The sequence below is a fragment of the Mchenga conophoros genome, linkage group LG8, assembly GCF_057382185.1.
Source record: "Mchenga conophoros isolate Kocher_MC1m ecotype Shallow Benthic linkage group LG8, M_conophoros_male_GT1.1, whole genome shotgun sequence".
Taxonomy (NCBI): Eukaryota; Metazoa; Chordata; class Actinopteri; order Cichliformes; family Cichlidae; genus Mchenga; species Mchenga conophoros.
The window spans coordinates 12,918,273-12,933,293 of NC_140533.1; the positions used below are offsets into that span (position 1 = coordinate 12,918,273).

Here is a 15,021-nt window from a genome sequence, read left to right on the forward strand (position 1 = left end):
GATTTGCATTACATTAGACTGCTGATTTATTGTGAATGAATGATATTGTTTAATGATGCATTATACTGCTGAGTTAAAAGAAATACTGTTCGCAGAAAGTCATCGCCTTATTTGTCTGATTAGAAGAGAACAGAACATACTGGAGAGGTTTTCTGCCCCATCTCAGCAGGAACAGATAAACAGGGAGCCAAGGTCATAGCTTAGGCGCTGTGTGAGAGAAAGAATGTGAATGTTTAGGCTTTTATCATTAGGTGGGGGCCACTAGAGGCTATAAGAGTTTGATCAATGCTCCACCATTTTGAGATCTGATGCTGTCTGCGTACGGTGTCCATCTCCCACGCGTGTGATCATTAAAATCATCGTTTGACTCAACCCGGCCGGACCAGTGTTGTTATTGTGGTTTTTCCTCTTGTATCCATCCCCAATATTTCAATCCGTAACACTAAGAAAAGAAGAAAGAAAAAAGAGGTGAAATTAAGGCACATTCAAGGAAAGTATTTCAGATCAGATTAGCAAGTTAAACCACACTGAAAATACACGTTGAATAAACCATGGCCCCAAACTGGTTGGTTGTCCCATGTGTTTCCCCCGTAGCTGCTCCGGGCGCACACACAATGAGCCCTGGTTTCGCGACGCAGGCGTAGCAACGACCTCCTTCTACTCCTCACTGCCTCCTGTGTGTGTTTGTGGGGGGGGGGGGGGGGGGGGGGGGGGTACTGGGTTCCTCACAGATGGTGGTGTTCGCAAAACCCGCCCTCCCTCCCGGTGTTCGCGTACTAGGCAGGCCAAACAGCTGCGCTTTCACTAGCGAGGCACTTGAGAATGATGGAGAGAGAGCAAGGAGGACACGGAGGCACGGAAAGCCCGAGGTCCTCACCGACGGGGGTGTTCGCGAAACCAGCCCTCCGGAGACCTAAGTGTACACTAGTGAGGAGCATGAGAACGATGTAGAGGGAGCAAGGATGAGGAGGAGGCAAGGAGTTTCTGAAGTCCAAACGGAGGGCGGTGTTTGCGTAATAGGCACGCCAAGCAGCTGCTCTTTCACTAGCGAGACACTTGAGAAAAATGTAGAGGGGCAAGGAAGATGGGGAGCAACGGAGATCCCAAGGTCTTCACCGAAGGGGGTGTTCGCGAAACCCACCCTCTGCAAACCTAAGCGTACTCTAGCGAGGAGCGTGACAAGGATGTAGAGGGAGCAAGGAGGACGAGGAGGCACGGAGAGCCTGAGGTCCAACTGGAGGGCGGTGTTCGCGTAATAGGCAGGCTAAGTAGCTGCTCTTTCACTAGCGAGGCGCAGGAGAACGATGGAGAAGGAGCAAGGAAGACGAGAAGCAATGGAGAGCCCGAGGTCCTCACTTAGGCCCATTTACGCGTAACCCAAGTAATCGTGAAGTAGAGAGCACCCCCAGTCCTCACGGAGGCCTTTTATCGCGTAACCTTTGGCCCCTCTGGCTAAGCGCTCGCCTGCGAGGAGCAGGAGAACGGAGCAGAACGAAGAAGGAGGACGCTGAGGCAGGGAGAGTCCGAGGTCCTCACTGAGGCCCGTTTACGCAAACACTGCCAAAAAGGAGACGATGATGATGATGATGATGTGAAGTTGAGAGTTGTTTCCTCCGGCGGTGCGGGGTCCCTCCATACCCCAGTGTTTCCCATCCTAACTTACGAATGTGCATTGGGGTTGCGAAATACCCCATCGCGATTACTAAGGGGTCACAGTGTATCCACGTAGTAGAAAGCACCCCCATTCCTCGCGAAGGCCAGTTTACGCGTAACCCGGGGCCCAGCAGCTAAGCGCTAGCCTGCGAGGAGCAGGAGAACGGAACAGAAGGAGGTAGGAGGACTAGGAGGCAGGGAGAGTTTGAGGTCCCCGCTTAGGCCGGTTTACGGGTAACCCGGGGCCCATCCTGCTAAGCACTCGCCTTCGAGGAGCAGGAGAACAGAGCAGAAGGAGGTAGGAGGACAAGGATGCAGGGGGAGTCCGAGGTCCTCGCTTAGGCCGGTTTACGCGAACACTACCGAGAAGGAGAAGATGATGATGATGATGTGAAGTTGAGAGTTGTTTCCTCCGACGTTTCGGGGTCCCTCCAGACCCCAGTGTTTGCCATCGTAACTTACGAATGTGCATTGGGGTTGCGAAATACCCCATCGCGATTCCTAAGGGGTCACACAGTACCCACGGAACACAGAGTGCCCGAGGTCCCGAGTTAGCCCTGTTTACGCGTTATTTGGGGCCCACCCGGCTAAGCGCTTGCCTGCGAGGAGCAGGAGAATGGAGCAGAAGGAGGTAGGAAGGCGGCAGGGAGAGTCTGAGGCCCTCAAGGAGGGCGGTTTACGCGAACTCTGGCCTCTGTAAAGCCAAGCGTCCAACAGCGAGGCCCAGGAGAACTGAGGAGAGGGCTAGTTTACGTGAAGACTACCCTCTGTAAAGCTGAGGGTTTGCAAGCGCAGGGTAGAAGGACCAAGGAGAAGGAGGAAGGAGACGATGATGATGATGATTTGAAGTTGAGAGATGTTTGCTCTGGTGATTCGGGGTCCCTCGAGACCCCAGTATTTGCCATCGTAACTTACGTATGTGGGGTGGGGTGGCGAAATACCCCATCATGATCACTAAGGGGTCACAGAGTACCCACGGAGCACGGAGCGCCCGCGGTCCTCACTTAGGCCGGTTTATGCGTAACCCAGGGCTAAGCGCCTCTCCAGCGTCCCTCCAGACCCCAAGGTTTGCCATCGTAACTTACGCGATCGATGGAGGGTTACAACCAATTAGGTGCCTTTGTCCGACGCTGTGACGAGACCCGCTATAGCCGGAAGTCCGCCTGATCCCCATCTGCCCCCACCGCGAACCGGAGCCCTGTTTCGTAAGCGACGAGAGGGGCTTTTACCTCGTCGCAAGCATATCCTATCCACATAGGATATGCTTGTGAAGATGGAATATGGGGGAGAGCAGAAGTGCGTTAAAGTTCCACAAAGTGATGAATGAAGGACATGCATATTGTATTGAAGAAATAAGTGATGAGAATGTTGTTATTTGCATTTACCAGCTCACCTATGTCAGACTTTTTGATAAACAAAATTCTAATGAAAGTGAGAACTGTCATGATCCTGGGCCATGTTGGCCCAGTATTCTTAGTTTTCATGTATTTTTGTATTTTGTTCCTTATTTAGGCCATGCTTCCTCGGTTGCCCTGTTACGTTGTTCCTTATGTGTTTTCCCCTTGTGACTCTTACCCCCTGTGTGCCCCTCTGTGTATCTGTGAGCCCTCGTCTCTCCTTGTGTTTTATTCCATGTTTTCCCCAGCCCGTTATGTCTGTGCTCTCCCCGTGCTCTCTCTCCTCCTGTCTGAACCTCCGTGTACTTCCTGTTTTACTTTGACAGTCTCTCGTCAGTATGCGTCATGTTGTGTTCACTCCTGCCCTGTCTCGTTATCTGTGTCAGCTGTGTTCCCCATGTGTTCCCACTTCCCTCGTTAACCCTCTGTGTATTTATGTCTGCGTCTCCCTCAGTTCGGTGTCGTGTTCTCCCTCATGACTGTGTGACCCTCCGTGTGTTTCCTCGTAAGTCAGTTCCTTAGTACTTTCCAGTTTAGTTTCATGTTATTTTGTATCGCTGTTATCTTTTGTCATCTTTTGTCAGCAATAAAGCTGTATTTTGAGTTCAGTCCTGTTTTCCCGTGAGTTTGCGTTTGGGTCCTATTTCCTGCCTGCCACACAGCCAGTTCATGACAAGAACATGTACACTGTTACATCTTTCAGAAAATGTTTTGAAATTGTAGTGCACAGTTCAGAATAAATGTTTTTCAAAAACCATTGCGTCTTTTTAGTAAATGTTTATTTCCAAAAGAAATTTCTAAAAGTTCAAAACAAGAAAATTCACGCTTTTTAGAATTAATTAGAAGATAACTCTTATGTAGTTAAACTAAAATACTCTTTGAGAGTTAATATATAAACTCTTAACACCTAGTTAGCATTAGTAAGTGTTAAATTATCAACTCCAGACAGATTTGGTGTTTAACACTAAATCAGAGTCAACGTTCCAACTCTCCAAAAAGAGTTAAATTAACACTCTCTGGTGTGGACTGTCGCGAAATCGATCAATGTAGAGCAGTGTCACAAACCACGGAGGCCCCAGGAAAGTGCAATCAAACGTTGAGTTTATTAACAGCCCGGAGAAAACATCAACATATGTCTTCTAATCTAGCTATAAACAGACATAGAACTTCTCATTTTGATAACACCTTCCATACAAGGTAATAATCTTAAGCCCTCAGAGTGACTGAGGGCTGGTTATCGCCTCCAGTCATCTGTTACCAAGTAGAATAAGATGCAACAGGTTTGCAACAAGAAGCTGGAAACATTTGGGCCTCTGCTCAGGCCTATTCCTAGATTATATGTATTATATGCACTGTAAGCATGCATTGCAGTTATCCTTCTATGTTCTAGTTTCCCTCAGCATGTATCACCTGGACAGTCACGCCAGTGAAGCTTAAGACCCTTAATGAACCGAACATCAACTCAAAATAAGCACAGATATGCAATGTGTATAAAATACTTCTAACCGTACTTGTAATAAAAGTTAACATAATGGAAGGATCCTCAAATGGACATCTTCAATAAACAACTGTAATGCAGTATCAATACTGTGAGAAATATTATTAGATGAAATAATGCTGTAAAGAATGTTATTAATGCAATTACAATGATGCAGATTATATGGCAGCAATAAAAGAATTTCTGTATCTTCACAGCACCCATATAGACACTTTCATAGTGTTGAAATCAAATCTGACAGTGTTAATTTGAACATGCTGGATTTGCTGTGTGCAGGACACCGGCCCTCGAGGCCTGGAGTTTGACACCTGTGGTCTAGGGGCTCACTGCTGTAAAAACTCTGTCTCGGTTTTGTATGCTGCACATGAACTCAGCTGGGGATTAATGGATGTAAAAGTTCTCTGGTGTGCAGTAATGGTTATCCACACAGAGCTCTAAAATTCCAAACCTGAATCTTAAATTGGACTGAAATTATCGGTAAGCCAGTGTAACTGAATTTTTAACATGGTCATATTTGAGTACTTAGATGTTTTGGTAAGAAAATTGCATGCAGTCCAACTTTTAATAAATTCTCACCGCCTATGAAAGGTCTGTAACTTAGAAACATCTTGGGGCTTAATAGATATATGTAACTGAATATTATCTGCACCCCAGTGATAGGAAATTTTCTTTGAAAGTGCAGAAAAAAGGTAAAAGCCCCCAAAATTCACACGACAGGTAAGAGAAGTGGACCTGAACTTCAAAGCAGCTACAAAAAAGGATCGCTCAGACACGTGTGAAGAGAACTACTCTATAGCAACATACTTTAAATTTACGAAATTATTTGATACCAAGTAAATACAGGACCGATATGGATACTTTCTAGGTTTTTGTTTATTTATTTATTTTGAGACCTGGAATCTAATTGTTCCCGTCTTTAAAGCACTTTGGGTCAACCTCTATTGTTTAAATGTACTTACAAACAATAGCCATGTAAGTCAACACAAAAGTGCATGTTTCATAGTGCATATTTGAGGTATTGTTTTAATTTCTTTTCTTCTTTTCTTTTCATTACTATATAAAGCACCCTGAGTTGACTGTTGTGATTTTGCACTATATAGATAAATTAAAATGATTATTATTTAATGATGAAATTATGAAATTATTTATTAAAAAAAAAACTATTTATCGAACACTAGATACTGAACTGGTATATATTCGCTACCAATACCAGCATTGGTATTGATACTACGGATATTTGCCGACCTCTCTTATTGAGCATGTGATGGTCAACAGTATCAAGAGAAGAGGTCAGGCCCAAGATCAGCAAAGCAGAACATTCTCCTGCATCACCCAGCATCAAACTGTCATCAGTCCAATAAACAGCACAGAAGCCTGATTGTAATTTATGAAGTGCTTGTCCAGGAGAGCTGTCGCATAGCCACAATCTTGGCTAAAATCTTTGCAACAAACGGTTAAAAATAGTGTTATTCCTTAAAAAAAAAAAAAACTAAATAGATTGAATAAACTATTTTTTGTAATTATTATAGTAATTTTGCTGAAAATGTTTTTGGATGTAAACGTTTACTTGTCAATAAAGCTTCCAGAAAGAAAAAAAGCGGGGTACTTCCGGTCTCCGCTGCTTCGTAAACGTGCCGTACGTCATTACGTGTTCATATTTACGGCAGCAGCTCCATCCATGTGGTTTTAAGATCTGCGGTTTCTCGACGTCAGCTGCTGAAGAAGCGTAGCAGTCGCTAACTATGTTCATGTAAACAACAGTGAAGGATATGGTTTTTGACGCTTTGTTTTACAGCTAACACGATGGCGCAGCCGGCGGAGAAAGGTATGTGTCACTACAAAGTTATTTATTAAAAACACAGCAAGCCAGCATATTTTACTGAGCTGACCAAGACCTCTGCTTGTAACCCTGCAGACGCTTCCCTAAAAAAAGCCTCTTAGTGACCAAGTCAGCATTTTATACTTCCAGTGTCACAAAAAGAGCTCGTGACTGTAGAAGTTGGCTGAACACGAAACTCAGTTCGCTCTGTGCGTAATTAGCACACATAATTCTCCACTCTGTTCTTCGTAATTCATAAGCTTAACTGAACAGAACAAGAATAATTACATATATTTTTTCCTCCTTTAAAAACAAAAAACAGTGTCAGGTCGCACAGTAGCACTTTGTTAAAAACCAAAAATATCCTCAGACATAATAAAATATTTGTTATATTGGCTGCTGCACTTTTAAATCACCTGATGTTGCCCTTTCTTTATTGTGCTTCACTGTCTTACAGCATACTATCGCTTTGTGGTGCTCTTCTTTAACTGTCTGCTGACCTTTGGGTCCTACTTTTGCTTCGACATTCCCAGTGTGTTACAGGATCAGTTCCAAGGGGTGAGCAAGAGGCAGCGCTGCTTACAGATCGCATCAATATTGCACGACTTGATTATCAGCAGGGAAAGACTGATGTTGTTTTTAATGTTTGACAGAACCTGACGTGTCCCAATGCGACGGTGATCAATGGGACAGTGGACTGTGTGGAGGGACTGGGGATGACCCCTCAGCAGTACAATCTTCTCTATGCCATCTATGCTTGGACGTAAGCACGTTAATGCATTGATTTCACTGTGAAAATGCAGAAAAGTGGCTTATCAATGAGAAGCTTCTCTCTGTTATCAACAGGAATGCAGTAGTGGTGATCCTGGCTGGATTCCTGATTGACAAATTAGGAAATCGCTGTAAGTTTTGTTTTATGTTTTCTCTCTGCATGGTCTGCAGTTATTTTTAATCTACTGACAGTAAAATGATGGTACAACCATTTCTTTTGCTCCTCTTTGCAGTCGGTGTGTTTCTCTTCTCTTTTCTCTGTGTTTTGGGCTCATCGCTGTTTGCTCTCGGCTCCCACTTCAAGGGATCTCCCTACTTGCTGCCGCTAATGCTCACCGGCCGTCTGCTGTTTGGATCAGGCAATGGATCTCTGACTAGTAAGTTCTCTTCATGGATATGAACAAATATTCTCTGCAGCATCGCCTTTGAGGAGCATTTCTTAACCACTCAGTTACCTTTCTCCTTCTTCATTAGTTGTTCAGAATCGCATCACAGCCTTCTGGTTCAAAGGGAAGGAGTTGGCTTTGGCTTTCGGCCTGACCCTGGCCTTCTCGCGGCTGGGCTCGGTGTTGAACTTCTTCCTCACGCAGAAGTTTGAAGAAAAATATGGCATGCAGTGGACACTCTGGGGTGGTAGGTGACGAATGCGAAGAAATCTCAAGGATTATGGTGTGGTGCCATGTGACCTGGGTTTCTCATGTTATTGTTTCTTAGGCGCACTGTTGTGTGTGCTGGGCTTCACTTCCGCTGTCATTGTCAGCACCTTGGACAAGATTGGAATGAGACAGCTGGGTCTCGATGGAGCCATCCAAGAAGAGTCTCGCAAAGTGGTACGATCAATATCCTTTAATAATAACAACATGCATACATAGGGATGGGTATCGTTTAGGTTTCATCCGATACCAGTACCAAACCGGTACTTTTGAAACAGTGCCGGTGCTTAAACGGTACTCAAACCAGTGCTTAAAGAATAAAGAACACAAAATTGGTCCAAAAACCTCATGTTCAGCTGTTATTTTGTAAAAAGATAACAATGTTAGCCTTTTCTGCAGCTATAGGGCATATATGGTATCACTCTTGGCTGGAAGCAGTGCTTAAATAATGGAAAAAAACACAAACTTTGTCCAAAAACCTCTCATGTTTAACTGTTTTCCACTTTTTCTTTGGTCATTTTAGCCTTTTTGGCCAGGGTGAAGGGAGTATCTGCCATCAAACAAGAAGACAGCCGCATGTAACTACGACTTTGTTTGCTAGTTCACCTTACATGCATTAATGTAATAACGTGGTTAGCCTACTCAACGTAAATTACGCATAAACAACATTAAGCTACTCACGCAGAGAAGAACGGCTGCTGCTGCTGCCATCATCATCCGTCATCATTTCTGCCACACTGGCAGGGCTAGGGGCCAGGACTCTCCTCTTCGGGTTTTTGGGGGATGTTGCTAACTCCGGGTCGATAACAGGCACCACACCCGCAGTAGATGTGCTAGGTGTGAGGTCTCGCAGGAAGCGATCAAATACGGCGCATTTCTCGGCTTTTAAAAACACCGCTATGTGTCGCCAGGTGTTTCATCGGATTTGAGGTGTTACCTCTTTTGCACAGTATGACCTTAAAGCACTTGTTGCAGGCTGCTGAGTTTGCATCTTTTGCTGTGAAGTACAGCCAGACTTTTGACCGCTTCGCCTTGGGCATTTTTAATCTGTAGCTCTGCTCTAAAAGAACGTACGTACCTGGGCCCACCTACTATCCTCGGAAACGTAAAATGATTGGCTAGAATCTAAAGTGTATCACAGCTCAGGAAAAACAAGCACCGAAACGAAGCACCGAAATCTGCGCTGCTTTTCGGTCTGGTTATTACCGTTTATGTCAGAACCGGTGACATCATGGCACTGGATACCGGTACCCATCCCTATGCATACGTAACATTGATGATTTAAACCTTGTTTTTTCAGTATTATGGACACACTAGTGATCTGTGTGTGGAGCATCATTTATTGTTGTGTGTTTTTTATTTGTAGAGGATTCAGGATGTGAAGCTCCTGTCAGTAACATACTGGCTGCTGGTTCTCACCATCATGTTCTTCTACAACGGCATCTTCCCCTTCATTGCTGATGCAAGGTAGAGTTCTTGACATAAAGTGTGTGCATACTGATGAAATACAGTGATGTGAAAAAAATGTTTTCCTCCTGCCTGATTTCCTGTTTTTGTTTTTGTTTTTTTGCTTGTTTGTTTGTTTTCAAGCATTTGCGATAACTGGCAATGCGTCTTCACAACGCTGTGGAAGAATTTTGGCCCATTTGCAGAATTGTTGTAATTCAGCCACTCTGGAGAGTTTTTCAGCATGAACCAGCTTTTTAAGATCATGCCACAGCATCTCAATCGAATTCAGGTCAGGTCTTTGACTAGACCACGCCAACGTTTTTATTAGATAAGATGAATTAACTGTGGTGTGTCAAATCTTTGGAAAGCTGAGTTTAGTTTCTCTAGCCACACCCAGGCCTGATTACTTCCAGACGTTTTTATAAAAGTAACACAGCATTTTAGAAAGGAACATTAAAATATGGTGGTGGTAGTAGAGCAGGGCGATATGGCCAAAAATATTTATCACGATATATATTTGAAAATTTGCGATAACGATATAACTGACGATATAATTGATGCGAGACAAAATACAACTCCACAACATTACTAGCGCAAAAAGACAACCTTCCATTTATTTTCACTTAAACAAGAAGCTGGTTTTTATGTACATTAAAGCTTTATAAAAATGTAACAGTGCAAATGCAAATTCCTTGCTGAAAGTTTAACCAAAAGGCATTTCCAGTAGAAATGGGCTGACATATCCTGAGCATAACCATGTATAATATCCACTGAAGTTAAAAAGAGTTGCTTTGCAACATTAAACTGCAGTGTGCAGTACGCATTTTTCGGACCATAAGGTGCACGGGATTATAGCGCACATTAAGCGAAACAAAGCAGTCAGATAAATCAAACTTTATTAAACTCATTCTTCTTGCTTCCTCCACTTCTGTACCATTGATTCATTAATGTTGAATTCTCTGGCAGCTGCTCTATTCCCATGTTGTTGCAGTATATTAATGACTAACCTCGTATTGTGGATGGATTATCTCAGTTGTTCTCCTGACTGAAGTTTGGTCCGTTTACAGCATCCTGCCATGCGATTGCATTTGTCTCTAACCATGAAGAACCTTCACGTTAACTTTTATAAGTGGAAAAGTGTTAGTGTTCGTCCTCCAGCTTCACTGTTTATGTTATGCTAACATAGCTGTGTCACTAGCGATCACGTAGCACATCATTATATACCAGCTAGCCCAACTTCAGTAACCCTACAAACGTCACTGCTGTTTAGTTTTCTGTCTTCATTTATGTTGGAAGTGATAGCAGAGCTGTACGTTTGAATTTTTTCAGAAATCTCTCAGTCAGAACATGCTATATCACGCTTAGGTAACTAGCGAAACTAGCGAGCTAACTTCCGCTAGCTTCCTGCTAACTTCTAACTCCGTTAAATGTAATAACTTTTGTTTTCATGGATGTCTGGAAGTTAAACTTTATAGTTACACCTGGTAAAGCAGCAATGCTGATCGTTTTATTAAAGATGAAAGAATTTAGACAGTTTTTAACTCTCAGTGATGCTGCAGTGTTGTTTGACCTGAAGCATACAGAGTTTAGGACCCAGATTACTCCCAGATTTAAGAGCATCTTAGTCCGACAAATACGACAATAATGACGGCCGCTTGCATGTTCTGCAAAAAAATGTGCTTTGTTGTGTATCTGACGGACAAACACCAAACCAGTTCCACATCACGGAAGTTGCACCATTTTTACAAACCAATTCTGGTTCATCTGTTTCACTCAACAATCGGCCATGTGCGTATGAAAACAAAGGCACTGCGCGTGCGCGTTTTACTCCCATTCTATCGCGATATTTCATTTTCCTATCGTTGCCTAACATTATACCGGTATTACCGTGAACGGTATAATATGGCCCAGCCCTAGGTGGTAGTGTGATGGTCTGGGGCTGTTTTGCTGCCTCTGAACCTGGAAGACACGCTGTGGTAAATGGAACCGTGTGGCACGTCTATCAAAACATCCTGACGGAGAATGTCAGGCCATCTGTTCATGACCTCAAGTTGAAGGGCACCTGGGTGACCCAAACCACACCAGCAAATCCACCTCTGAATGGTTGGAAAAAAACAAAACAAAATGAAGACTCTGGAGTGGCCTAGTCAAAGTCCTGACCTGAGTCTGATTGAGATGCTGTGGCATAACCTTAAAAAGGCAGTTCATGCTTGAAAGCCCTCAGATGTGGCTGAATTACAACATTTCTGCAAAGATGAATAGGCCAAAATTCCTCCACAGCGCTGTGAAGACTCATTGCCAGTTAACGCAAACGCTTAAGTGAATTTGTTACTGCTAACGGTGGCCCCGCCACTTATTAGATTTAGGGGCAATTACTTTTTCACACAGGGCCATGTAGGTTTGGATTGTAATGTAATATTTACATTTGTTTGATCTGAAACATTTAAATGCGACAAAGATACAAAAAAAAAAAACACCTTTACACACCACTTTCAGAGCAACCAGTGAATTATAACCCAGCATTCCTTTGAATAGACCAGCACCAAAGTGATACTGGTGTCATAAGCATTCACATCTGCCATTTATTCTTTTCATTTGCCAGCAAGTTCATCCAGGATAAGTACAGCTACTACAGCCAGAAGGAGGCGGCTTATATTGCAGGAGCAGTCTATGACAGCTCACTGGTCCTCTCAGCCAGCGTGGGCATTCTCATCGTATGTATCTTTAGTCTACACCAAATTGTATTCCTGCATTGAGTTGAGTTGGTTTATCATGAAACACTCTCGCTGCCATGTGTTTCAGGATTATGTGGGTCTGCGGGGAGTCTTCGCAGTGGCGTGCGCTGTCCTCACGCTGCCCGTGTTTGGACTCCTGGCTTTCACTTTTGTCCCTCCTCTGGTTTCAACCATATGGCTGGGAGTCACCTACTCCTTTGCGGCTGTGAGTAAATAGACATCAGTAAAATGGTAAATTATTACTATGAATTAATGTATTTCCTAGTATGTTAAACTTGTTGCTGCCTGTGTGGCATTCCAGGCCAGCATGTGGCCGTCTATTCCCCTTGTCGTACCTCAGGCGACCCTGGGAACTGCCATGGGCCTGGCCACCTCCGTACAGATGATTGGGATCGGGATCTCCAATCTCGTTGTTGGACAAATACTAGGCACCAAGTCCAGGTGGGGAGAACCTGACATTAGAATCTCATTGCCGTGCACTAATTGTCCTTCCAGTCTTGTTTAGCTTTGCAGTTTCTCTATTTGTGTTGCAGTGAAACTAAGATCCCGCTGTGGCGTTGGCAGAGGATGATGATCTTCATGTTGGCCAACACCATCAGCTGCATTGTGACCTCAGTGCTGCTTAATGTTGTTGATCACAGACAGGTCAGACATCTGTAGAAGTTATCTCATGAGTTTATACTCTATACACACACTCAGCAGGAAGTTAATTATTATTTTTTTGTCCCTACAGGGTGGGACCCTGAACAAGACAACCAAGAAGTCAGGGCAGGAGCAGAGAGACCCGGACCGAGAGCCGCTCACCCAGGCAGAGGAAGAGCCAAATGAGCAAGATGGTGATGCTGTTCAATCTCGTTCTATTAACTCTTAAGGTTTTCATTTGCACAGTTTTTTGTTATTTGAGCATTATTCTTGCTGTTTTTGAGTGATGCAGTCAACTCAGAAGGTATTCAAGACCTTTCCTTTTCCTTTTTCATGCCATTCATTAAGTTTTCAGCAGCTCTGACGAGTATCCCTATCATACAACCATCATGCTGCACTGTAGGGATTACAGTGAAGTTTTGAGCAGGTTATGAGTCATGTCTGGTGTTGGCTAGATTATCTTTTCCTTTCCTTTGAGAAAGTTTGCTGTTTGGAAGCTCAATGAATCTGTTATGCCTTTTAGTTAGAGTAACTTCCATGTGGCTGCACAGCCGTGAAGGCGATTAGTAAGGTGCTGTTGAGATGGATATCCTGGGCTTCTCTCATCTCACAGATAACCAAACTACCGTTAAAAGAGTCTCAGGTCCTTGGTCGCCTCTTTGACCGAGATCCTTCTTGCAAGAAAAGCATATGACGAGTCCTGCCAAATCAGGTCCTTTATATCATTTTTTTTTTTAAAGTCAAATCGTTCCTGATTGCTTCAGAAGTTGTTTTAAAAATAAAAAATTTCTTTAAAAAATCTACAGTTATAAACCATGTTTTAAATTCCCTCTGGTGGATTTCACTCAGGTTCTAGAAACATTTCCAGGATTGTTAAAGAAAAAGGGATGTATCTGATGATGGTAACACAAAAGCAAACAGTCTGAATACTTTTGTAAGTTACAGATTTCTGTTCGAGTTTTAACTTTGTGTTAAAAATTGATTACAAACACTGAAACACATTTTGTCAGTCTTGTTGTGACTATGACTTTACTGCTATAAATAATTGTGTGGAAATTCCTGCAGTTACTAAATTTTATTTGTAACAACAGTGAAATTCTTGTAATTCTGCTGCTTTCCAAACTTCTATCATTTCAGTTTAGTATTTTATCTGTGCAACTTGAAACTTAATTTGTTTTCCCTCACAGTGACCACAAACACAGCACATGACAGACACGATCAGCACCTAGCTGCTACACACGGTGGTGCTTATAACTGCTAGAAAGAGTTATTTCCCTCACACATTTGGTTTCATGAAAACAGATTTAGAAAAGAGTCATCAGAACTTGCGTTTATTGAAATATGCAACATAAATGGTGATCATGTAAGTAGTGTTCACAAAATGTTTTTCTTCACACAAACATGTTAAAGATGTTCTTGCAAAGTTGCGATTTCAGCACGTCAACTTGACCTGCAGGTGGAGCGTTCGGTTGTAGTCTCTTTTATGAGTGCATGTTAAACACACAACAGCCATTAGGTGGCGCTCCTCACACATGTACAGTTTGTATCAAGATCATGGGATTGTGAAGAGTCCACTTTTCTCTTTGCAGGATTTTCACCTCAGTTGGATGTTTCCTGTATTTTAACCTTTTGAATTTTATTGTCAATCCCCAAATATGCAATGGGCCCTTTGTGGGAATTTTGGGGGAGGTAGGCAGAATAACAGTACTTCATATCACACCCATCAAACTGTCAACACCTGTAAGAATGTGGCCTTGGTTAAAATAGCTGCAGATAAATAGCAGCACACCCTCTTCAGTGAATACCACAGAGTCTTTAAGGCGTTCACTGATTTTCCCCATGCTGCCTAATTCTGGACATGCTACTACTTTTTATATTGTTAGTGACATCGGTGTATTTAATTCCGTTTTCCATTTGTATTGGTCCAGTGATACTCGGTCTTGTACAAGTTTTTTCCATTTCTAAAAGACAAAACATCAATGCTACTAAATAAAATCTAAATGCAAATACTTGTGCAAAATGCCTTTTGATTCTTGAGTCATAACTTACAGTATCAAGGAGTATGACAGGAGGAAGAAGTAAAGTTGGTGAATCTGACAACATTTGAAGATTTTCAATTCATTCCTCTGTGCAGCTGTAACCAGGTTAAATCAGTTATAATAACAATAAATAAAATAAGCTGCATTTTCTTCTCTTTTGATAAGAAAAACAATCCTGCAGATGATGTAACAATCGTACTGTTCTGGATCTGCTGTGTCACATTTACTGTTCAGTCACTTGTGTTGTGCTTCATTCATCTGCTGGTTAGATTATAGCAAAGCTGAGACAGCATGAGTAAGGTGGGTTAAACGGTGTTATAAGGTTAGTGAATATCATCAAACAGACTGACTTGTACAGATATGGA

General features: G+C 42.9%; 1 protein-coding gene across 1 annotated transcript; it reads left to right on the forward strand.

Moving 5' to 3' along the window:
* The first annotated feature begins 6,218 nt into the window (after positions 1-6,218).
* Positions 6,219-14,641, forward strand: LOC146568297 (lysosomal dipeptide transporter MFSD1-like). Its single transcript, XM_085284259.1, has 13 exons — positions 6,219-6,373; positions 6,825-6,925; positions 7,021-7,130; positions 7,214-7,269; positions 7,372-7,515; positions 7,613-7,771; positions 7,853-7,968; positions 9,158-9,258; positions 11,843-11,954; positions 12,043-12,180; positions 12,277-12,416; positions 12,509-12,620; positions 12,709-14,641. The coding sequence occupies exons 1-13, from the start codon at positions 6,352-6,354 to the stop codon at positions 12,844-12,846; spliced, it is 1,449 nt and encodes a 482-aa protein (XP_085140385.1). The 5' UTR covers positions 6,219-6,351; the 3' UTR covers positions 12,847-14,641.
* The last annotated feature ends 380 nt before the right edge of the window (positions 14,642-15,021 follow it).

Coding starts and splice junctions, on each gene's coding strand:
- LOC146568297 (XM_085284259.1), top strand. CDS start 6,352: ATGGCGCAGCCGGCGGAGAAAG. Junction 12,181..12,276: donor TCACCTACTCCTTTGCGGCT/GTGAGTAAATAG, acceptor GTGGCATTCCAG/GCCAGCATGTGGCCGTCTAT. Junction 12,417..12,508: donor ATACTAGGCACCAAGTCCAG/GTGGGGAGAACC, acceptor TTTGTGTTGCAG/TGAAACTAAGATCCCGCTGT.